The sequence below is a fragment of the Liolophura sinensis genome, chromosome 3 (assembly GCF_032854445.1).
Source record: "Liolophura sinensis isolate JHLJ2023 chromosome 3, CUHK_Ljap_v2, whole genome shotgun sequence".
Taxonomy (NCBI): Eukaryota; Metazoa; Mollusca; class Polyplacophora; order Chitonida; family Chitonidae; genus Liolophura; species Liolophura sinensis.
The window spans coordinates 27,028,047-27,053,786 of record NC_088297.1 but is presented as its reverse complement, the minus strand read 5'-3'; the positions used below and the strand labels follow the sequence as shown (position 1 = coordinate 27,053,786).

At 40.0% G+C, this 25,740-nt stretch overlaps 2 protein-coding genes across 2 annotated transcripts in view; one reads left to right on the top strand and one right to left on the bottom strand.

The window, feature by feature from the left end:
• Positions 1-1,414: 1,414 nt before the first annotated feature.
• Positions 1,415-10,677, bottom strand: LOC135464059 (uncharacterized). Its single transcript, XM_064741537.1, has 4 exons — positions 10,257-10,677; positions 4,522-4,722; positions 3,694-3,893; positions 1,415-3,123 (listed from the first exon to the last, which is right to left on the bottom strand). Exons 1-4 carry the CDS (start codon positions 10,534-10,536, stop codon positions 2,725-2,727), a joined length of 1,080 nt encoding a protein of 359 aa, XP_064597607.1. The 5' UTR covers positions 10,537-10,677; the 3' UTR covers positions 1,415-2,724.
• LOC135464057 (contactin-4-like) overlaps positions 8,104-25,740 on the top strand; it is a 37,016-nt gene continuing 19,379 nt past the window's right edge. Inside the window, exons 1-4 of the mRNA XM_064741534.1 lie at positions 8,104-8,179; positions 14,974-15,057; positions 22,811-22,907; positions 25,045-25,217. Of these exons, the coding sequence (XP_064597604.1) occupies positions 14,991-15,057; positions 22,811-22,907; positions 25,045-25,217 (337 nt within the window). The 5' untranslated portion in view covers positions 8,104-8,179; positions 14,974-14,990. The remainder of the gene's footprint in view (positions 8,180-14,973; positions 15,058-22,810; positions 22,908-25,044; positions 25,218-25,740) is intronic.

Sequence of the window (25,740 nt, the reverse complement as noted above, 5' to 3'; positions counted from 1 at the left end):
CGACTCCCAATCAAGACACAACACCAATGGAGTAGACTTCAACCAGATAATACCCCATGGACCAGGGGCATTCAATGAACGCCGGCTTAATTTATTTTGTCTCAAAACATTGATGGATGAAATTGCCATGTGTATATCTATGCCCAGTATTTCTGTTTGCATGTTGGTATGAAAAGAAACCAAATGAAATCTGTTCACATATTGATGTGTCAGTCAAATAATACATTCTCGAATACATGTACTTGATACTGGCTTATTGTACTCCAGTATCTATTTCATACCACACAATGTGCGTTTATCGCTATTAATATACCGGAACTTTTTGCGTTTGAATGCTGTCGTCTGTTAAGGTTCAGTTTGCGAGTGGTAAACCTAATACGACTTGGATGTCGTCACAGGCTCTCGCAGGCTGGTATGGTTAAGGTTGTCTTGCTGTGTGTCACGCCCTTGTCTAATTAGGTAGAGAGTTCGAATCCAGGTCTCGTTAAGAGTGGTGTTTTACTCCGGACACTCCTTCCCCTCCCCCCCCCCCCCCCCCCGACACGCCCATAAACCTGACCGCCGTCAAATAAGTTAAAATGTCTTCAATACGGCGTTACGTCTTACGATCTTCAAAGATTGAACAATCAATTGGACAATAGTTTATTAGCGCAATCCTGAGAAATATTACCTTTTACCTGTGAATAAGTGAGTGCTTGGGATTTAACGTAAATCACATGACGACGAAAGAGTCCTTAGAGTGCTTGTAAGGTGTTCTTCTTGCAGGGTCAATTTCCACCGCTCTTTTATCTAGTGCAGCTTTACTGAGAAGACTTACCGAATGCAAGTAAACTGTCCCACCCAAGCCATTATACTGGAACGGGTCAACCAGTCGTTGCGCTTACCCGAACCCGGATTGACCCTGGATCTACCGCCCCCGAAGCGGATGCTCTATCAACTGGGCTATCGGGGCCGGTCCCCTTTTACGATGACGGCCAGATTGATGGGTGGAGGATACAGATTGCTTGGATTAAACCACCGACTTCTGGCGAGTTAGGGGCAAACTCTTCCCTATGAGACATAGACTATGTCATCTTGGTCATCGAACTTCACGCAAGACCACACCAGTGACCTAGTATTCAATACGTTTGGAGCCGATTCCACCAATCCATTTCTGACTAAAGACCAAATTTAAAATACAATATTGTAGCTTATTTTTGAGTCATACAGATTCAAATGTTAAGCACCGCATGAATTTTATCTGAAGACAAAGCTCCCGTACCAGATATTAAACTTTTTGGCAGGGTCAAAAGTGGCTTTGTGGAATCAACCTCCGGTTCTTTAAGAGAGAGTTATATCATATTTATCGATGATAATCATCAAAATAAGAAACTTGATAAAGAAATCAACGAAGCATTGTTGTTTAAATATAAATATGTATTGACATAAAAAAATGTTTGAATATCAAAATAACATGATCACAATGTATGACACAGTTCGAAAATTCTTATCTTCCTGGCTTCAAATGATGGCACCACGCTGTGCACTTGAAATATACATGTATATATGTATATAACACGTTACATATCTCACACACACAAAATGTCTCGAACATGCCAAGCATCTTAACCACACCAGCTGTCTCAAGTACAAGTGTCTATTACAGCATTTTAAATACGTCACACATGCCGAATGACTGAAGCACACCAAATGACGTCAAACGTTTCAAGCACGCCAAACATCTTATGCACACCAAATGTTTCACACGCACCGGATGTTTCAAATATACTAAATGTCTCAAGCACACGCGCCGGATGTTTCAAGCATACTAAATGTCTCAAACACACGCGCCAGATGTTTCAAGCATACTAAATGTCTCAAACACACGCGCCAGATATTTCAAGCATACTAAATGTCTCAAACACACTAAATCTCTCAAACACACGCGCCAGATATTTCAAGCATACTAAATGTCTCAAACACACGCGCCATATGTTTCAAACATACTAAATGTCTCAAACACGCGCCAGATGTTTCAAGTATACTAAATGTCTCAAACACACGCGCCAGATGTTTCAGGCATACTAAATGCCTCAAACACGTGCCAGATGTTTCAAGCATACTAAATGTCTCAAACACACGCGCCAGATGTTTCAAACATACTAAATGTCTCAAACACCCCCAATGGAGAGTAACTGTGCAATTCAAGCTGAGGAATCTCAACTCTGGTCATAATCACACCACATAGTTTGTCTCCTGTACAAAAAAAACGTCTTCATCACACGAAGTGTCCAGTTCCCCTTAAATGTCTCGAATACATCAAATGTCTCTATCATCTCACGTGTCTGCATCATACCAGATGTCTTGGCCGTACTCAGTGTATTACCGAGGTATATGTTGACCATTTTGGCGGTTAAAGACCGTTTTGGTACTATTGGCCTTTCACCATTCTGTTTTTGGATTTAAAAATCAGCCATTAGAACATGGTTCAATACAAGAGCGATTTATTTGTTGTATTTGACCCTGCCCTAAACGAAGGTCATTTCTGCCCGTCCATTGTCGGGAATGTGATCCTCCTCGACAGCTTTTTCCGCGGGAGACGCGAGTGTCTTGGGACAGAGTGACCTCAAATCTCCACAAGAGAAGCAAGCTTTTAGGTGGTGGAGTTTGGGTATGAACAGGTTAACCTTCTTCTGTTCAACTTTTAGTTATGGTGTACCACCCCATCTAAACATTATTTATAGATTATGTCAGCGTCCAAACCCCGACCATCGGGCCGTCCTCAATCGCCCAGGATCTTCTGGAACTTTGTTCATTGGCAAGTGTTAGATCTGGGAACACGGGTTGGGTTATGGATTCCGCGTACGGAGGTGGCGGACTCTCTGGACGAGCCGGGATTCCGCTTGTTTCTGGATCTGTCGCCATCACATAGGGCGGATCCGCTGACGTCACCAGTGTGGGTGACGTCACAGGTATCGTTGATATCGCGGAGATGGGTGACATCACGGCTGTTCTGGTGTTGGTCGCCTCCTGGTAACTCGGCAGGAATGGCAGAGAGTTGGTTGCACGTATTTTCTGGTGATAAGGGCGTGGTCGACCGGGAATGCATGCCTCGCTGTGTCGTCTGGGGAACGTTGGTATGTGCTGCACAGGAGATAACACGGTAAATTTACGTCTTAATGTATACGCTACACATCACAGAGTGAAGTTTGAATACATAATTATACGGAATACATGAATATTGTTGAATATTTCACTTATTCCTCAATTTTATTAACAATATTGAAAAAATATGTAAAGACTTTGACGAGCTTTCAACCACTATGCCAGGGCCTTTCCCAACTGAATACAAATATGATATTGATGGAATATGCACACCACAAATGAGGACGAGCCCATGAGAATTTCTTATGATGACCAAAAAATATTCACATATTTTCACTGCTTGCCCTCCCATTTATATCCTAGACATACTGAACTATTAATATTAAAAGCTTAACTGTATTACAGCAAAAAAATACGTATACCACCAAAATGTTGAAGTCTGTAAGTTTATGTAAACATTATTATTTCATTTTATAGATATCCCCAACATAGGAAAATACGGTTGATTTAACCCTTGGTTTACACGGTAAATCGTTATTTGTTTCATCTCTAAAACGGCAGGTAAAGACCCGGCCCTGTCACCCAATAAGTTTTAACGCATCGACTTACGTAATGATGTAGAATCTCGTTAAGCCTGTTCAGTCGCTCTTGTCGCGCCCTCGATCGAGGGTTGTCCTCGTGCCGCCATGTGGGTCGAGACAAACAATAACATGTGGCCCCCAGACTGAAAACGAGAGCCAATATTCCCACCCCGATGGCGAGTCCTACGACAGAGACGGGGAAGGACGTGGTCCTCTCGGACAATGGCGCTGAAACAAATCATGGGTAAATCTTATTTCCTTTGTTTGTATGTTTGTTTGTTTACGTGTTAGTTTCGGGTTTACGTTCCACACTGATTCATATTTCCACAGAGTCCGCTGAATGCGGTAAAGTCCAAATGTGCTGCCTCACTGAAACACCATGCAAGGGAATGATTTATTTATCTATTCATTTATTTAATCACATTTATACAGAGAATATCTGTTCAGGACACGAGGTGACACTGTCCTCCCACAAGGCCCTACTAAACCCGTCTTTCCCGATACCAGCTATACAGGGAAGTCCACAACTCCCGCGACTGCAAAGCTGTTAACTTAACACCATTTTTAGGGTATTTCAATATAATTTCCATACTGGCCATCTGTTATGCGTACAGTTTAAATCGAATGTCAAGCCACGAAGTGTTACACTGTAAACACTTACTGTTCACAAAAGTAAGTTGTCGCCAAACACGTGGCTGGCAGTGTTACACTGTAAACACCCACAGTTCATACATATAGCTCTGACGCTTAACACGTGCCCGAGTCTGTGGAGCTGTAAACACCAATCGTGTTTCAATTTCTGATGACAAACTACTATATAGGCCTACATTAGCCTCCGAAAATCTCCATCACTCACTTTGACAAAATTCTCCAGTCCATCCCTCTGCACACCCCGATGGGCAGCGTCCAGTTCGCGGGTCACATACCCAGAGGCAGCGCTCTGTCCGGGGATTACAGTCTGGGGGACAGAGGTCACTACTGGGGTCACACAGAAGCACAGTCTCATTACAGTGACACACTCCTCGGCAGTCTGATCCGAAATAACCATCGGGACAATCTGAAAGCAACAACAACAACATGTGGTTAATGGATAAAGCTATCCATTTGTCAATTATAAGCTAAGCTTAGATCCATTTATTATAAGACTATACTTCCCTTATTCATTCGAAGTTTCTGGGGAAAATCTTTTGATTTTAAATGGCTTTTAACACATCCAGCCCTGTATTCTTGAATTATTTTGATTTATATATTTATTTTATTTGATTGGTGTCTTTCGCCGTATTCAAGAACATTTTACTTATACGATGACGTATAATTAAGTTGCTAATCATTAAGCATTCACATCAACAGTTTTAATAAAACCCTAAATGAGGTCAACTGACAAGTGGTTGCATTTCACTGCTCCAGATTTGCCCACTGTGTCTGTATCACATTATAAGACCAATATCACACAATAAGGTCAATATCACACTATCAGACCAATATCGCGCTGCAAAGCCGAAATCATACTATAATGCCAATATCACGCTGTCAAGCCAATGTAAAACTAAAAGCCAATAGCAAACTATCAGGCCAATGTCAAGCTATCTTTACAACGCCTCTGCAAATCATTATTACTTCTATATGCATATCCCAGCGTACGAAGGCTATAACAGGTCATGGTTTTTTGGACACTCCAATCTTTTAGCAATTATTTATCAAAAAGAAAAAACGTATCTGACCTTATTATTATAAAGACCTTTTTGAAATTAGAGGTGGCAAAGATAAAATCGTTCTAATGCTGAAAACACTCATATAATTCCGCTTATCCTGGGAATCAGGTGACGAATTTAGTCAAATAAGTAGGTCTTCCGGCGTGCAAAAAAAATCGTCCTTTTTATAAAACGATTATTATTATTCTTAATAGGTTGTGTTGACCTCATCGGTTAGTGGGTCAGGGAACGTATAAACACAATAAAAACTGTCCCGACTATTGTTATTTGTGGAAGTTCACGATCTGATAAAACTAGCATTGGCACAGAATGCCCGATGGACAGGCGATATATGCACCATCGGGGTCAAGTCTGTGGGTCGATGGTCACCCTTCGTCGACTCTAAGAGTCAAGCCGTTGTAGCGTGAACATCGTAGACAACGGTCTGCGTGAGGAACAATGTGTATCATACACATAAATGATTCCCTAGTTTTGCTAGCCTTTTCACATCAAAGATAGACATTTTTACCAAAAAAATGGGTTAGGTTGATTTGTCTGACTGTGACACGAAAATTACAAAACGACTGTTAGTCATAAGAATGAAATCATTTTGTACTCAGTATTTTAACATTTTATTATGTTACCATTAGGAGAAAGAAAATTCATAGCAATGACATGTATGGAACAATTTCTGCTGTCGGATTAGACAGTGACATGATATGAGACTAATATTATATATATTTTATTTTGTAGTATTCAGTACAAAATGATTCCATGCTTCAGATTAACAATAGTTTTACAAACTTTACTTTTACAAAAATTACTTTTACAAACTTTACTTTTACAAACATTACTTTTACAAACATTCCTTTCACAAACATTACTTTTTTTCTTGCAACACAGGCGGCATACATTCTGAATTATTTTAGAGTATTACTATCGTTCCAGGGCGGTGTTAGCTAATAGAGTGAAATGTTTCCTCTTTGTTTCATCTAAAAATGTGTGAAAATAACCGATTTCGCTCTATACATAATGTAAAGTAATGTAGCAGGACAGAATTTGTCACGTGAACACAATGATGGCCCTGGTAATTATTACTGATACTTTCATTTATATATTAAATAAATGTTTGATTTAACACTTACTTTTCAATTTTTTTCCGCATATTTATTTTCGACAACGCAACCGTAACACGTGGTTAAAATGTCAAAAAGTAGCAATACACACAATTTGGTCATTTGCCATGTTGGGCCACACAAATTTATACATACGTGCAAAATTAACGTAAACATTCACACAAAACTTGACGCTGTCATTGTTAATTTAGAATATTTATCATATTTTCAATGTTTGTGATAATAGAAAGCCTTTCGGGCACTATTTTGTGGTATTTTCAATGCGCTGGATAAATTCAAGTTTGTGAACAGTTCGCAAAAGGCAGAAAATACTTACTGAAACATGAGGAAGTTGTGATGAATACAGTCAGTACAATGACGATCTTTAGTACTCCTTTTCGTTGTGACGCCTCCATCATATTCATCAATAAGACTATACACTACAGATGTACACACCGTCAGTCTACAGTCGTACACACTAGCAGGTGCGGTACACACTGTCAATCTACAGCTGTACAGCTAACAGTGTACACGGCAATGTTAAAACAGTCAAACTGAAAGCCGAAAAAACAAAAACTGACCCACACACTGGAACTGTGTCGTTAAATACGTGTCCGCCTGATGCTATCAAAGCGTGCTAAAAATAAGCTTTTTTTCGATCTTAACATATCAATGCTAGAGGACAGCGTCACTGGAGCGGTCGGACTGATATAGACGTTTACGTATATGCGGGTACAGACAGTCACGGTTGATTGAGCTTTGACACAATACCTCGTTTGTCACTCGGACATGTGCCCCACATACAATATATTATTGATCACAGAAGAAAACGGAGTCCAATATACATTTTTTACCCTTCCTTTTTGTCTTTTCTTACACTGTACCTTACTATCAATTTCTAGCCCTTGTCTACCTTTCTTTGGCCAGAAATTGCTTTTTTTTTGGCTCTGATTAAATTTTCTTTGCTGTGATGACGATGAAACTATCAGGCATGTGAATCTTGTCAGACTAAATTTATTCAGAATTCTCCATAATTTAGTATGGCTGTGTGTATAATGTCTGTGGATGTTTGTGACACTTTAATAACCTCTCAATATGTATAAAAATGACTTGAATTAACATTGATTTCCACTCATACTTGAATCCATTCTGCCCCCATTGTATAACAACATCTGACCCCGTCGAGCCCGGTCACTATTCTAGAGGGTAAAGGTCAAGGAACATGGTAGCGTGTACAAGCACAAGCAAGGAAAATCAACGATACGGAAGGCTTTCTGTTTGGCGAACCACTATAATAATCAATTATCAACAGATGATTTACCCTTGAATAACCCAGTCAGTCAATCAGTCAGTTTAAATTATCGAGGCCATCAGTTAATCGCAAGGGCGGTCATTCACAGAACCAACGAATAAACTGACTTCTGAAGCCATTATGGCGCTAAATTTCCCTATGTAAGCTGGACAAGGCCGTGACCCGGTATGATTCATTTTCTCCATGTAGGCGTGGCCTACACATGAATATGGACCTAAACCCTCTAACCCTAACTCTATCTCCTAACCCTAACTCTAAAACATATTTCCAGTGTTTCATTAATATTCATTAGTAGGCCACGCCTACCAGGAGTAACGGTTGGAATCTTACGATTAAAGGATGTAACCATCCTCGAGGAGCGAACTTTTCCACAAGAAGCGCGAGGCAACCGGACAGGCAAGTTCACCATTGGCAAGGGCTCTCATAAAGGCTGACCTCAAACGTATTGTAAAGTTAGAGCAGTTTTTCTAATTCATACTGTTAAAGTCCATAAGCTCGGTTTCGACGGAATTATTCAAAAACCAGTGGCATGCTGGATATTGCGCGGAGTTCAACATGTTTTGACGGAGGGTGGCACCAAGGGCCGTATTCATAAAGATTCTTAAGCATTTCTTAACGTTAAAAAATTCTTAAACCCACTAAATAATTCTTAAATAACTAAAAATACTTAAGTGCCATTCATAAAAAACTTAACTGTTAAGAAATTCTTAAATTTTAAGTGTGCCCATGACCACTTTTATCTTTTTCTTAAATTCTGAAGTATTTCTTAAACAACAACAACATGGCGGCCATGTTTCTCAAGTTTTTGGGAAAACCAACATTGGATTTAGTAACTTTTTAAACTTGCTTAACACAACATATATCTGAAGCACTGTGGTAAATACCAAATTTATCACATTTATCACAATGTGCAATTGCACATTGCATTTTGAGAAGAATTACTCACTGAGATTCATTAAGTTGAATTAAGGTGGAATCTATGCCATCACCAACTCCCCCAAGACAAACATTGTTCTCCCCTAGAATGGACATTACCACCTCAGCTATAGCACTTAATGGCTTTAGTGATGGTCCTCCAGATGTAAAATAAAATAGTATATGTCCAAATAATAAGATCTTTCATTGTATTTGATCTCAAATCATTTTAGACTTACAGCTGATGATGCAATCAATGATTTTGACAACAGGTTTTGTTATAAATAAAGATTATGTTTCAAAGTAACAATTATGTACTACCAGTCAACTTGCAAAAAAAAATTAATATTAAAAATCCTTTGAACTTTCAGTTCAGTGAAAGTTGACATTGAGTTGTTTAGAAATAAAAAAAATAATACAAATAGGCCAATGGGGCACAGATGGTCTCTGGGTCAAAGTTTGAAACATGAACACATGAGAAGATAAAAAGTGTGCAAGTGTTGGGGCAGGTTGAATGGTCTGTTGGCTAGGTGAATATGATGCATAAATCACTGTTTATGTAACACACAGAAAGTGATTTGATTTGATTTATTTTATTTATTTGATTGGTGTTTTACGCTCACTCAAGAATATTTCACTTATACGACAACGACCAGCATTATGGTGGGAGGAAACCGAGCAGAGCCCGGGGGAAACCCAAGACCATCCACAGGTTGCTGCCAACCTTCCCACGTACGGCCGGAGAGGAAGCCAGCATGAGCTGGACTTGAACTCACAGCGAACGCATTGGTGAGAGGCTCCCAGGACAGCGCGCTAACCAACTGAGCCACGGCGGCCCCATGATTTGTTTTATGCCATACTTAACAACGTCTTGGTTATTAGATTAATCCTCACATATTCTAAAATTTCATTTCTGACATGAATCGAAATATAGGTCTATTTGAATGAGTCTTTGTCTGTGATAGTGCTCGGTATAAAAATGATATCTGGCTCATTGATAATTTTACATCTAGTCTCCACAGTTTGGAAGTCTACATATATTACAGAAGTACCTACATTTGCATTTTAAATTAAATAAATCAGTTTCCCTCGTACATAAATATTCTTAAGCTTAATAAATGAACTGCTTTCACTCACTTTACAAAAATCTAGTCAATAAAGGCCAAGTTCATCATCCTAATTTAATGTGTCGTTCACTTTGATCATTTGCAATATTATTTTTTCCAGTGCACTACACTCCATACACCCTCAACTTAAAGTAAGAACTATGGTTTTAATTAAACTCCGTGCCATTTTTGTTTTAGTACAATGTTTAAATCCTAGTCAATGATTAGCTGCATTTATGAGAGATAATCGAGCCGACAGCTCTCGAATTCCGGGTACAAACGGTTGAATTGGATTAGTTTTCAAAGGCAGTTTCGACGGTTGATTATTTAGAAAATAACTCCCGAAACTAAAGTTTAGCGAGACTTGGTCTAATCTTATAATTATAAAATACCGTTACACTATTCCAATTAAATATTTTACATAAAATAAATTAAAATTTAAGTTTACATACCCGTCGCACACCGCGCTTTCTTGTAGGCCGAGATTTCCGATTTGGTTTGGGAGAAAATATTGTGCCACTTTTTCTCCACTTCTTCTTGTGACCGCTTGACGGCTGTGAACGAGGCATTCAACCTGTCCGTCACCCACTTCCATGTAGTTTTTTTCTTTTCTGAGGTCAATCCTGGACCCAGCTTGCCCCTCAGTATGTCCTTGTATTGTGCCATGTAATTGGCGAGGCTCAAACACTCGTCGTTTGACCAGTTCGGCTTTCTTTTCCCTTTTTTCTCCATGTCAGATTGTGTTTACATCGAAATGTCGTCTGCTGCTCACGTGACATTATGATGTACCAAAATTATCTTTATTATTAGAGACCTCTCTCGTTGCTACGGGACACGCGTTTGAGAAAAACTTATCTTTTAAGTATTTTCTTCTCTAAGAATCGTGTTAAGAAATTTTATGAATGCATTCTTAAATATTTTCTTAGCTAAGAGTAACTTCTATACTTAAGTATAAATTCTTAGCTAAATCTTAAGAATCTTTATGAATACGGGCCCTCAGTTACCTAAATTACTATCGATTTAACTGTAAACCCAGTTAGGCCTACTGGCACTGCCATATTTGATATTGTCCACACGTTTTAGTATAATATAACCTTAATAAATGAATTTTATTTTATCTTCTATAGTATATGATCTCATAGCAGTATAGTACGGCATCACTGCGCAATGACCCAGTAGCCTCTCACCTAATCTTGTCGCTATGAGTTCAAGTTAGGCTCATGCTGACTGCTTCTCCGACCCTATGTGGGAAGGAATTGCAGCAACCTGCGGATGGTCTAGGGTTTCCTCCAGACTGTCCGATTTTCTCCCACCATAATGCTGATGGCCATCTCATAAATGAAGTTTTCTTGAGCACGGCGTGAAATATGATAGTATGATATGAATGGGTGGGGTGTCTTCGCAGGCTTTAAGGCAAGAAGTATAGTTTCAATTTATTTTACATTGTAAATTATACAATACAAATTTACTTTTACAATGAGCATAATTCTCTTGTAAGTATATCTTGACACAGCATCCAGAATCTCTGGCGCTCTGCTTGCTTCATGATTGTGTATAATCCCGCTTAACCTGGGGCAAGTGGAAGGATATTCATCGTGTTGAATTAGGTCGCCTCGTTGGATAGCCTATATGAACAGCTGCAATCAAAGAGCAACTGAGATGCATATTTTGTTATCGATAACAGAAGCATGGTACACGACTTGAATACTGATTTCACTCCGTGGCCTAAAACATAGCTTGCGTCTTTCCAACATTATTGAAAACTGTTGACTGTTTCTCTTTTCATGATTCCGTAGTATTTTCGTACTCTATATACGTTCTTAGTTTTTTAATGGGTTTTGTTATACGTCCTTTTGGGGAATTGGCCTGGTTGACGGCTGTTACACGAATGTCTGTTTCGACGCATAGGTTCGGCTTTAGTGGCGGCAGCACTTTCGCTGCATGCACTCGTTGCAAAATTTCGACATTTTGGTTGGTCCGTATATCTTTTTATTCATCAAATCGACCAATCAAAAGTTACAACTCGGCTCTACAGGCACTACTTTTTTTACAACTGTTGCTTGTCGTCTGCAAATGTCAACATGGCTGACTTTTGACCAGGAGTACGTAAAAATTGACAAAAACGCACGCGCCAGAGTTATAAATGTGACAGGAGATAATCGAATCAATGTGGAAATCCTCGACATTGACTGCGACATAGAGCTTTCGCAACGAAGGCTAAGTAAAATCCCAAGAACGGACACATCGGGTAGGCCATTATTTTTCTTGGGGCCTCCGTGGCTCAGTCGGTTAGCGCGCTAGCGCGGAGTAATGACCCAGGAGCCTCTCACCAATGCGGTCGCTGTGAGTTCAAGTCCAGCTCATGCTGGCTTCCTCTCCGGTCGTAAGTGGGAAGGTCTGCCAGCAACCTGCGGATGGTCGTGGTTTCACCCGGGCTCTGCCCGCTTTCCTCCCATCATAGTGCTGGCCGTCGTATAAGTGAAATATTCTTGAGTACGGCGTAAAACACCAATCAAATAAATAATAAATTATTTTTCTTAACATTATTCTAAAGGCCTAAAACTTTGTGCTTCGCTAATTTTGACATAATCCACATGAAACCAATAATATCTCCAATACCGTACTTAATTTCTGTTAGAAATCACTGATCCGTACACTGTTTCGCCTATTCAACCTTCGTTAAATTAAACTGTTTTTTGAACGTTGCACGGCGTGTACTCAGCGCACGTGAAATTTGTCTATTTTTAGGCAGTAATTCTTTCTGTAGTAAAATGTAATATTCTTGTTCTGAATATTAACGTATTGATCGATATATTTGTAATACTGCGCCTGCGTGATTTTACAAGCACCGATGACGGAAAATTAGGGCTGATCGTAGTGAAGCATGAACGGCTTTTAGTCCATGATCCACGTATCGGTGAGTGAGTGAGTGAGTGGGAAATCATTGAGTGAGTGACGTTTCACTGAGTTAGTGAGTGAATGACGTATCAGTGAGTGAGTTAGTGATTGACATATCATTGAGTGAGTGAGTAACGTATCAGTGAATGAGTGAGTGAAATATCAGTGAGTGAGTGACGTATCAGTGAGTGAGTGAGTTACGAATCAGTAAGTGAGTGACCTTTCAATGAGTCAGTGAGTGATGTATCAGTGAGTGACGTATCAGTGAGTGAGTGATGTATCAGTGAGTGAGTGAGTGACACATCAGTAAGTGAGTGACCTTTCAATGAGTCAGTGAGTGATGTATCAGTTAGTGACGTATCAGTGAGTGAGTGATCTATCAGTGAGCAACGTATCAATGAGCGAGTGACGTATCAATGCGCAGTGTCCATGGTATTGTATATGAAGCTGTCGAGTTTTATTACCATGTCACATCATTCAGAGGGTATAATTATTACCAGCATGCTATATAAGCAGGCTTGTAATTACCATTCCTTCCTGCTGTATGTGCAGTTATCGTACTGACACATGTTCGAATATGCAAATGGAGCCTATCTGCATCAACAGTCATAGGTCCAGCCTCATTCCAGCATCTGTATTTTGCGGAAGTTCTGTTTGCCTTCGACAAGGTCGTGACTTTTGCAGAATAAATACAGTTTTTCGTCTATGCGCTCTGACGGACATTTCTTTTACGTATCGTAAGTAAAACCTTTGAAATTTTTTACCAGCATACATGTACTATATGACGCCTTTACCAATATACTTGATAATGTATTTGAACACACCTTTACCAGCATGTTTGACGCAGTTTTTAATAGTAAACTTAATAACCTACTGTATTTAGCAGCATATTTCATAACATCTTTATTGTCATGCTTGATACGTCTTTACAACCGACTACGTGTTATTGATATTATATTTGATATTGACTTACTCACCTCTTGAGGTATTCTTTGAACTTAAGACCGCTGCAAACTTAACGATTGTTGTACACGTGACGTCCTGTGATTACGATATCTTGAAATATTTGTCGCCCTCACCTTGAATGGACAAGGTATGGGGGGTGGGGGGTGGTGACATTAAATAAAAGTTAACTTTCAGAAACAATACATATGCATAGTGTTTGTTTAGTCTTCCTGCATAGTTTTTATAAATCACGAAGCCAAAAATCCCCGTGTTACGTTAAAGACATTTAATGATGATTATGCCTGCTATTTGTCCACAAAGAAAACTACTGATACTATGAAGATGTTTCCAAATTTCTGTAATAGGCAAATGTGCCAAATGTTTTTCTCCGCTGAAAAACTTGCTGAAGAATATTTATGTAGGACAAGTGAAACGCATCGCATCATGATGTGGGAAAAATAAATCAAGATCATTGCGAGAGTTTGTTCTACAAGCTCCAATAAACAAGCAAGGCATTCTTTTACCTGATAAGAAGACCAACGGGATTTTCAAATGGACGATAATTTTCCATAAAATGGTTTCATGGCCATCATTTATTGACTCGAGTCTTGCCTAGCTGCTTCTCTCCCAGGGCAATCATCTATAGTTTTACCTAAAATTATAGAAAAATTGAAACATCTTCCCTCTTTATGATGTGGAAGTATTTTCGTGCTTTCTTATTTATGGAACAAAATTGTCTTACATTGTTGTTGCTAAAAAAAACCCGTAACTGTCGTACAGTACTTATAATTATTCCCTCCTTATGATATGGACATATTTTCGTGCTTTTTGATTCCCTTGAAAAAGTTGTCTAAAATTTCTGTACCGCAACAAACTATCTTCAAAGGATGTTGGCTTGTGGAAGGCAAATTGCCGCATACAATGGATGGAACGTAAATTTAATTTGAGAATGAAAAGGGCTTCTTTTCCTGATATTCGTTCTTGAAAAGGTTGTTCTGTACTTCTTTATATTTACTTGTCATTTTAATCTGTTCTCAAGGTTTTTCCCCTTTACGACTGGGGTTAGGATTAGGTGTGTCAACAGCACCCGGAATGTCAACATGTTGTTGTTGTTTACCTATATGTTGTTAATGTTGTCAGTTTAGCATATTACGTGTAATGTGTGGTTCATTTTGAAAAACCTGTGCTTTACCAATAACTTCATTTTTTAGACGAAATTTTCACACTGTCAGTGTAACAAATTAATATTTAAACCTATTTATATTTTTTAATTTGGTTTTCAAAATGGTTTTTCTAAAAGGCTGTTCTTTGCTTTATTTGCTGCAGGAAGAAAAAAACTAACAATGGCATGGTACCACGTCTGTGTTGTGTTTTGTGCGCTGTCAGTCTTCAGCATAAGTACAGCGTTAAGTAAGTACACTTATGGTTTATACCGTGTTGTATAAGTCATGGGGTTAGTTTTATGAAGCATGCTTAGTGTTAAGTAGCCCTTAGCACTCAAATAAATACAACATAGGTCGCCCAGGACCACGGAGCTGTCAGACCAAAATCATACAGTCTTAACTTGTGGTTTTATAAAACAGAAAGGAAGTAACTCCGAATATTAAAGTCATAATATTTTTCTATAATTCGGTCATTATGTTTGTGCTATCATCAGGAAATACATACAGTAAAGAATACATACGCATATAGATTATGCTTATATACATGTAGCTGCGTACTTTATCAGTGCAAATAGGAATTACACAAGAACGCCACAGAGTCAAGTACACTTCTAATTTACCCTGTACTTTGTGACTGTACTTTGTGACCATAGCCTATACTGGTAAAGTACAGCGTCAAATACACTTCTGTGTGACCAAGTACTTTGTGACAACACATGGGGACTACACTAGTAAACCACAGTGTCAAATGCACTTTTGTCTTACCCTCTGTTGTCTGACTACAAATGGGAACTACACTAGTAAACCACAGTGTCAAATGCACTTTTGTCTTACCCTCTGCTCTCTGACTACAAATGGGAACTACACTAGTAAACCACAGCGTGGAGTACAATTTAGAAAACTCTTAAGTTCAGTATCTGTGAAATAATTCCATATATGGTCACGGAGAAACTGGGGCAACCTGAACCGGAAGTGAAATGACGCGGAGTACATGCATAATGACGTAATAGGTGATCTGATTACCTAGTCACTATCTCTTCGTCACCCATTTCATAAGTCATTCGTTCATTGCGTTTCTCAGAAAACTGCGTCGGCTACAGTTATTAAGTCGTCAAAATAGGAATGATACAAGCTGCGAACGTATTGTACAGTGTATTTGCTTTTAGGTTAATCTCAAATAATCCAATCTTTCTTTAGCTCTGGAGAAAACATAAAAGTCAAATAAAGAAACGAAAAGGGCCCTCCGAGGCCGAGTTGGTTAGGAAGCCAGCAGGGCGCAGTAAACCATGCAGGGTCAGAATTTCGTGCGGAGACGCGAGAGTCCAGGTGGACTCCTACTACTGCCATTTGCGAGAGCCCAGAGTCAAAACGAAAATTCTCAAAATAAATGTATATACATGTAAGAAACAACTAAAATTCAGTTTAACTCTTTTAATGTTTAGATTTATCAAAACTTTAAACACAAACGGTTTGGTGACAAATTAACCTAAATCGACTTTTACTGATGGCGAGCCCTTGTCACAAGTGCCAACTAACAATCAGGCAACAGGACACAATAAATGAATACCATAATTCAGCATATGATAAACTTATGAGAAAAGCTTAGCTGATTATACAAAGTTGCGTTTTTAGTTTGATGTTAAAACCAGTGTTGAAAATTTCAACAGATTTATTCATCAGGAATAGAAGCACTTAAATAACAACATAAATGTAAGCAGACTGCATGTTGCAGCCACTAATTTCTCTCCTCCATCCTCCAACGTAAATTCAAAATTTGATTTTAAATCGTCCTCCCAAATAGCAATGGACCTTTTCGATATGCATTTCCCACGGGACGCCATTTTTGTAAACAGTCATTCGGCCCTCGTGTGAGTGTCCGACAGAAAACAAACTATTCCTCTGCCATACAAAGATACATTTTTTCTGCACAAACAGGGCGAAGTTTTGTTAACCAGTAGTTTCTTCACAGTTATATCTTTAAAGACACTAAATTCAGTATAACTGCCTTCAATGTTAAGACTGAACAAAATACTTATAGTCAATATTCTCCCGCAGATGCTTAGCCGAGATCATGCTGTCAAAAAACGAGGTGAGGAGTTTGGTAGCGGCCGTCAACCTCGACAGAGTTAAAACGGCATTGACTGGTTGACACATTTCTGCATGACCAATCAGCGACCGCGTCTTATGTATGGCAATACTCGGCCAATTTACGGCAGTCGTAAATGTCCGAGAGTGTCAACATCCGTCGGTTCCCAATTTTAAGTTATTCGAGACAGGAACACGCGTCAGAAAGTGAAACCTTTTACCAAACAAACCATGTATACATGTTACGTTTTGCGCGAATCCACATGGACTCGCCCCACTGGACTTTTGCGCGAGTCGGCTCACGGACTCGCGTCGAAATTCTGACCCTGCCATGAACCTCTCACCAATGCGGTCGATGTGAGTTTCAGTCGTGCGTGGGAAGGTCTCCCAACAACTTGCGGATAGTCATGGGTTTTCTCCCGGGCTCTGTCCGGTCTCCTCCCATCACAATGCCGTCCGCCGTCGTACAAGTGAAATATTCCTAACCACGACGCAAAACACGAATCAAATAAATAAAGAAATAAATCAAACGAAAGAATGTGAAAAGTTATTTGTAAACATGATCAAGACTGAATACTTTTTTTCTTTTAGGAGAAATGGACATTTGAAAATAATTTTGTATCGTGGGTATTTAGGGTCATTCCTTGGTATATATCTTCTTTGCACAAGAAAGTCATAAAAAAGGATATGGCTCATGTCCAATAAATACATTTGGGTTTCCTTCTGACAAGTTTATTACTTGACAACTCATATTTATATTTGTAATATATATCTAATTATTGTCTTAATTCAGATTTAACGGATATGTTTAGATATAAACAGCAGATTTTCATTCAGATAAATTTATTACACATTCATGCATCACATCATAACAAACCAATGACGCCAAATGGTGGTACCAAATATCAACCACACAAAAATTATTTTCAAATGACAAAAATATTTAAGACCATATTTACGATTAACTTTTCACACGTTTTCATGTGAAATTTGCATGTTTTTAACATTTTTTCTCCTTTGATATATGTTTTTAATTTTGTATTCAAAGTAAAACTGAATGGTGAGCAAAATTAAATGAAACCACTTCGAATTATTTGAGTAAAGAATGATGTGGGTGAAAGTGACTCAGTCGGCAATTTAACAAATTATTTAGTGTACATTTAGATCGTGAGTGTAGAAGACATATACGGACGTTCAAACTGATCTCAAATCTAGTCTGTCCAATGCTTTTTAGGTTACAGAATCAGTTGTTAGAATTAGTGTTTTACGCCCTTCTGGGCGCATATTTCAAGTGTATGTCAGAGGTCAGGGTTGAAATGGGTCGAAAAAACAGCGCGTATGGTCAAGTCAGGTCAATTTAGTGGTAGGGCCACCGGTAAACTGTCCTAGTGCGAAAGGCGGTTGTGCAGCGGCGCTTAGACCCCGACAGCTTTGGAGTCCTAGACGGCTGGAGATAAAATTGTTAACGGGGTTTCTGTTCTTCACATAAATCCATTGTAGTTTTATGTGATTAAAGGCAGGGTTTTACCTGGCTGTAATTTTTGTGGGGTCCAATGGACCCCATTCAAAAAAAAAGTGGGGTCCCACATACCATAATGGGGGTCCAATGAATTTTTAATATATAAATGACCTATAAAAACACATATATATATTAATGACCTTTGTGCTCTGTTTATTTTTTCAATGTTACAAAGACTTTTTTTTCTCTATCATTAAAGTCAAACTCTCAATTTATTTTATGATTATCACTTATATAGTCACTGAGTGGCCTTGAGTGACAGTCTGACCAGCTGTACACTGAGAGAACTTATTAATGAGGAAGTCTTTTTCTCATGTCAGTGAAAATTTTGGCTGCTCTGGCAAAGTCAAAGTGCTCCACACTGCCACCATTCAGTTTGATAAACATCAGCCTGTTTAGACGTTCTGGGGTTATCCGGTTCCTGGATTTGTTCTTCATTGCATTTTGGATGGAAAATCCCCTCTCACATGGGGCAGAGGAAACTGGAAGCACCAATGCAATTTTGCCATGTAACACAAAGTCAGGAAACTCTTCATTAAACCCTCTGATCAACACTTTCACAAAAGCTTCAAATGAAAGCACTTGGTATGACTTAGCTAAGTGTTTGAACTGTAGAAAGCTAGCTTCCATTCTCTCTTTGTTAACAAGCTCTTGGTAAAACTCTACTAACACACCAAACTGTTGCACGCCATAATCTAAGAGGTTAAGGTCACCAGGGTATCGCCCTGGGTTGAACAGGACATCAAAACATTCAAGCTTGTCTAACGTCACGGGGAAACCTGTCATCAAGGTTACTGCTGAGCTTATCCAGGTAGGTATTTCTGATATCATTAAACCTTTGCCTGAGAATGTTATTATCTGTAACATTCACATCATGGTACTTGGCTGCCTCTCCTGTTGTTGGCATCTCGCCCAAAGCATTGAGGACTTCCGTAACCTTGCTGGACCCTTTTCTCATGTCAGTCAATGTGTTCTTGGCAGAAGTAACACTGTGTTTGATATGAGAAAGGTTGACGGCATCTTTCTGGAACGTAAGACTTAGAATTCCAATGGCTGTTAAAATGTCAATGAGGAATGCTGTGAACAACAGGAACAATGAATTGCCAATAAATTTCGATAGTCCTACTGCTTTCGGTGATTTTTCCGCATCAAGGGAGAGCATAATGGCACAATAACTGTCTAGAATCATTTTCATAGCAGACTCAATAGAAAGCCAACGAACAGATGTGGGTTCCACGATTTGTTTTGCCTTGCCGTTAAGAACAGTTTGTAGTTGTCTTAGCTTATCGTATCTGACAGAAGAATCCCTGTAAAACTGATAGAGTGAGTGGATCATGGCGTGATAGTTCTTGCAATACTCAATCGACTTTCCTGCCTGGGATACAGCTAAATTCAAACGGTGAGTGGATATGGACAATATTCTTATTTCGACGGCCCAGTTTTGCGCCGAGTCCATTGTGACGACCAGTCATTACAGCCGCTCCGTCAGTTCCCAGACCAAGGACTTTCTGCATGTCATCCTGGCAAATGTTTTTCCTTTCCAAAACTGAGATAATGGCAGTTTCAATACCAGCAGCGGTACCGTCTGTTATACGTTCATTGCCTATAAACGACACATGCACTTCTCCATTGTCAATGTATCTAACATAAATGGCAATTTTTTTTGTTCCACTGATACATCACAAGTCTCGTCCAACATTATGCCCATGAAGTCACTTGCCTGTAATTTGTCAAGAATGCTTTCCTCCGCGACTTGTTCTATACACTCCTCCATATCGGAGACAATTTGCGGCCGTTTGTAGTACTGCTTCACTTTTACACCATTCAAAACTTGCAAGTCCATTAGGTCTCGAAAATTATCAGCGGCAATGTTATTTTTGGCCATCACAAAAACAGTTCTTAGCTGAATCATTTCGCTGTTCATTTTTTCGTCGTACGTATTTTGGCTGACTTCGCGAACTTTTTTCATGGCCGCATCTGTGTGAGAGCGCGTATGTAAAATCTTTACAGCCTCGATGTGTTGTTTAGAATCTTGATGGCGGGACAATGCGCTGAGTTGAAAGTTACAACAGCCCTGGTTTGTTGTGAAGGAATTGTCAAAATTTGCATTTTTACAAGTGTTACATATCATACCCGAGGCCTGGGATTCGGAGTTGGCCCTACTCAACCATGGAAATTTCATTTGCCATTCGGTTTGAAACGATCGAGTGCGAGCCCGTTTAGGTGCCGATACCGCGTCTGTGTCAGTGTGTGTTTTTTCAGCTTCAGCCGGCTCAGGTGATTCAGAATCACGCATGATAACAGTGTGGCTAGACTCGGATCCACCGCCGAAAAACTTTGACAACTTGGACTGTTTGCTCATGATTTGCTTTGAATGATAGCACATTTGCTCAGCGGACCGCTTACACTTTACAGCGCGTGCTGTGTGCATTGAAGTAGTGCGTCAATTCATTGATCCCCTCTAGCAGCATACGTCACAATTGTAGGCCACGCGTGCTATTTTTAGCGCTGGACGTGCCATGTTACTACCGTAGAACTCGTGGATGCTGGTTTATGAAAATAACTGGATACATGAATTATTTTAGTGACTAAATCAGCTTCCATGGGCACTTGGATGTGGTTGTAAATTTTGGGGGGGTTTTTTTGTTGCGTCCCATGGGACCCCTGCCGATGCATTTTTTGTGTCCAAGTTAAAAAACACGCGTCAGAGACGCGTGTTTTTTGCATCCGGTAAATCCCTGATTAAAGGTCTAGTGTGCACAGGTGTGCACATGGGCCTTCATTTTGTTGGTCGCCAGTAAATTTGTTCGACTTTACTTTTGATTTCTTATCTTAATTTTTCTTCTTTACGTTTTTTTGAGTGATGAAAGGTAGTACGGCCATGGTCGTACCGTCTGTGCTGCTTCTGACTGCACCGCAGGTAAATGGTTAGTTCCGAGGATGGCTGATCATGTCATCCTTAATTCTCTTCCTCAGTTCCTTATTCATGCCGATCTGAATCGTTGCATTCACTTACCTGGAACTCGGTGGCTCCGGTTGTGTTGTGCTGAACATGTGAAGTGTGAACGTCACAAAAAAAACAACAACAAACAAACAAAGAAAAAAAAAACACGGTTTACTTCAAGTCATTGTGACATTATGTCACCTTTAGGTACACCTGGAATCTTTCGTGGAATTGTGAAACTGATTGGGTGATACTGCCTCACGGACATTTTAGGTTATTGATGCACTATACATTTCTGCCCTGTTAGTTTGCACCTAGTTAAAATATATGAGAATTTTGTCTCTTTTTAGGATACGACTAAAAACCGTTTTGCCTATGTTACTTCTTACTCCCCTGGAGGTTACCAAGGTAACAAAATGCTATGACTTTACTTCCAACGGTGGTCATGCTAGGTTTAGTTTTGGATATGTTGTAGAAAAAAGTGCAAGGTTCATGTGGTGATATGGCTTTGTACTGGTGGAAAGCTAGGGGGCATACATTAGGTTTAGGTTCACTAATTTACTACATGAATAGTAAGAAAAATCAATGCGTTCTTGTAACATTCATATCCGAAAGCTTTGCAAAGGAGTCGAGTTCGGATGCTGTCTCAGTGGACACTTTCAAATACGTGTGTTTATGGTGAGGGCACAGTCTTTACTGTTCACGGACAATGAGGTGATTAGAATTCAGACTTGCTTCAATATCAAAGGAAACCAGTTTTGTGGCGTGTTTTCACACGTACAGCGCAAGCGACAGGGCTAAGTTCCAGGTTACTGAATGTATAACAATACACAGAGGTATAATTCTAAAAGCTGATCTGGGAAGAATGAAAGCGATTTCAGAACTAGAAAATGACCTACCTCTGGGAGCAGAGCTAGCTGGATTCGAACAAGGGACCTCACGTCTACGGGCCTGTTGTCTTTCGAGACTGGTTGATTGATTTATTTGATCGGAGTTTTTTTACGCCGTGCTAAAGAATATTTCAACGGCGGTCAGCATTATGGTGGGGGGAGTCGGGCAGAGCCCTGGGGAAACCCTCGACCATCCGCAGTTTACCTGCAGACCTTCGCACGTGCGGCCGGAGATGAGGTATGAGGTATTGGAGTAGGAGACGCCACCTACGAATAAAACCCAATCTGTAGGCATATAACAAAATATCGACGTCAATCCAAACTCGGCTTCGAAGAGAAATGATAGAGTTGTAAAGCTGAGGTTGCTGCCTATGTAATTGTTTGTCGTCTACTTGGTTCATTGTTTATTGTTCATTGTAAAAATCAGATTGTTGAATGGACTGATGTTAAACTCTGTTGTGTGATATTCCTAGCATCCCAACTTTACATCTCCCCCTTTACATCTCGATCTCGTACCACGTGACATGTCCCCCTCCAGTAAATGCATTTATCTTCTCTCCAGAACCACGCCCACCGTCTGTGTCGTCGCTGACTAGCCAGGACTTTTTTAACGATTATATCGCAGCTGAATGTGTTGTGACGGGATATCCACTTCCAAGGTAAGACTGTGAAAGAAATGTAAGATCACCCACATGTACTCGGAACAATGACACAGTTGGTAGATCGTCCGCTTCGGGACCGGTAGATCCAGTCACAACAAAGGCTTTAAAAGAGGAAGTTGTGACTTTCTCTCTTGGCGTTCAGCATGAAGGGGATAGTACAACGACTGGTTGACCCGTATCAGTATAATGGCTCGGACGGGGCGACTTACTTGCCTTCGGTAAGTCGTCTCAGTGAAGCAGCACTAAATAAAAGAACGGTGGAAATCCGTCCTGCAACAAGGAGGCACATTACGCGTACATGCACCCTAAGGATTCCTTCGTCGTCATATGACTGAAAAATTGTTGAGTACGACGTTAAACCACAAGCACATGGTTTGCAATGGTAGCCATCTTTGAGGTGCTTTTGCGTGTGTTGCCAGTTGTATGCCCTTACCAGCCAAGGGCCTTTGTCCAGCTTATGACTCCTCTAAGAATAGACATCCAGTAGGCACAAACTTACCATTGCAATCCATCTATTGCAGCAATCTGTATTATTCTTCGTCACAGACGCCGTCGGAGACAGTCAGTCAGGAGTTGATGGGTAAAGTCTTGGCTACTGTTGCGTGAACAGCAGGGGCTTTTTCACAAGGCTCATCACTCCAAATCTCGATGAGCTTGTCGTCTACCTGTGTCGTCCATGTGAACTCCTTGGGCGCCGCCATTTTGGATACCAAAAAGTGGCCGCATGACTGTGCGCCTAGTTCAGGGTGAACATTTCAAGAATACGTCAGAGGTCAGGTTTAAAATGGGCTGAAAAAAAAAAACACCGTGTACATGGTCAGGTCAGTGTGGTGGTACGGCACCTGTCAACTGTCCTAGTGCGAAAGGCAATTGTACAGGGCCGCTTAGATCCCGAAAATATGGGATGCTAGACGGCTGGAGATGCCCTGAAATTGTTTTACGTGGTTTTTATTTTTTACATAGATCCATTGTAGTTTTACGTGATTAACGGTTTAATGTGCGCATGGTTTTTTCTTTTGTGTGATGGAAAGTGGTAAGACCATGACTGTACCGGACGTGCTACTTCCGACGCCAATGCGAGTAAATTGTTAGTTCCGACGGTGGCTGGTCATGTCATCTTAGATTCTCTTCCTCAGTCCTTTATTCATGCCGATCTGAATCGTTACATCCACTTACCTGGAACTCGGTGGTTTCAACTGTGCTTCGTTCAATATGTTAGGTGTGAACATTACAAAGTTTTCTTTAAGTCATTGTGATTATGTCACCTTCAGGTTACACCAGCGCAATTCGTGGAATTGGGTTCAAGATTTGCCTCCTTGGGCACCGCCATTTTGGATACCAAAATGTGGTGTGGTCGCGTGACTGTGCGCCCAGTTCTGATTGGCTGAAGGTTGAAGACAGTCACTGACGATAGTAGGAGTGGATACACTATAAAAGACTCTCGACTGGGTCTGATGTTTTTTTTTTTTATAAATCTCGCACGGTCAGATCACTCACGACTAAACACGACTGCAGCCAACTGGACTCGATTTTCGTCGTGGAGAGGTATACACCAGAACATTTGTCAGCAACTCAATGCGATTTTTAATTGTGTCGGGTGGAGTCACAACGAAACACTCAGTTTACACCGGCCTTTACTCGACAGCCACTAAGACGTAACGTGAGATTAGGTTTTGTGGCGTGAACTGCTTTTACCTGTTAAAGCATACGGTATTTACGTTGTGTCCCGACAATGGCACACATTTTCTAGGCAACAAAATGTAAAACACATGATATCAGTCTTTGAGAGTCGCAGAAATGTCGAGAGATCTTAAATGAAGTCGATATTTTCCAGCTAAATATTGTTTGTTGTATTTAACTAGGGCCAGGATTTCAAAATTCCGTTCGAATGAATTCCAAAATACGTAGAATTTATCTGTGGCTTTCCAAACAAGTTTACAAACTTAAGGTCTGTCGGGCACTTTTAGGGAAAGTTCGAAAGCGCGGCTGGAATACAACCGTGCAGAAAATTAAAAAGTTTTATTTCTTCTTAATATGTATAACCACGTAATGCAGACATAAATAAACTACTTCTTTCTAGCTGTCCTATCTCCCCAATGCCCTTTTCTCCGTAATAAAGATTCTTTATTTACAGTATCACCTGGGTAAAAGATGGCGAAGTTCTGAACATTACTGAAAGGATCGCGTTAAAACAGGGGCATATCAACATCACAAGGGTCACGGTGGCGGATGAAGGAACGTACTATTGTGTGGCTACTAACACTTACGGAGTTTCCCGATCTTCCCCGAAAACTCTGACTAAGTCAGGTAAGATTCACATTGTCCAGTATAGAGCTTTACCACACATTTGGTGAAATGCCTAGATTTGTCACATTTATTGGAGTCAGATGTATATTTATTAAATCTTATAATATCCGCATGGGACTCCTGACTTTTTCTCACAATGATGTAGCTAATATATTGCGTTAATGAAAGATGTCACTCTATTCCGTTGCTGACGTCATCACATGTCACATTTTTAGACTAGGCTGTGTTCCATACGATAATATGAACTACATAAAAATGATGTCACTGTCATCACACTTCGCATATTAGATCTGGGCTGTGCTCTGTACGATGATGTGAGCTACTTAATTCCTTATCCCACAAGACTTGAAGGAATATGTCAATTGTACACATGTATGACCTAAGCCACTGATGAAATATATAAGTTAACCAATGAAATCTCACCCAATGTGTTCTGATAGGCTATAGGGTCGATTTTGCTTTAGTATTTAGTATTCCTCACATGTCTAATGTCGTTCCTGACATGCCTAATGCCAATTCCTGA

What these genes read in the sequence shown, in the direction of transcription:
- LOC135464059 (XM_064741537.1), bottom strand. Translation starts at nt 10,536, where the DNA reads ATGGAGAAAAAAGGGAAAAGAAAGCCGAACTGGTCAAACGACGAGTGT. An exon ending in GAAAGCGCGGTGTGCGACGG is followed by an intron (nt 4,723 to 10,256) that starts GTATGTAAACTT and finishes TGTTGCTTTCAG; the next exon opens with ATTGTCCCGATGGTTATTTC. An exon ending in ACGAGATTCTACATCATTAC is followed by an intron (nt 3,124 to 3,693) that starts GTAAGTCGATGC and finishes TCTCCTGTGCAG; the next exon opens with CACATACCAACGTTCCCCAG.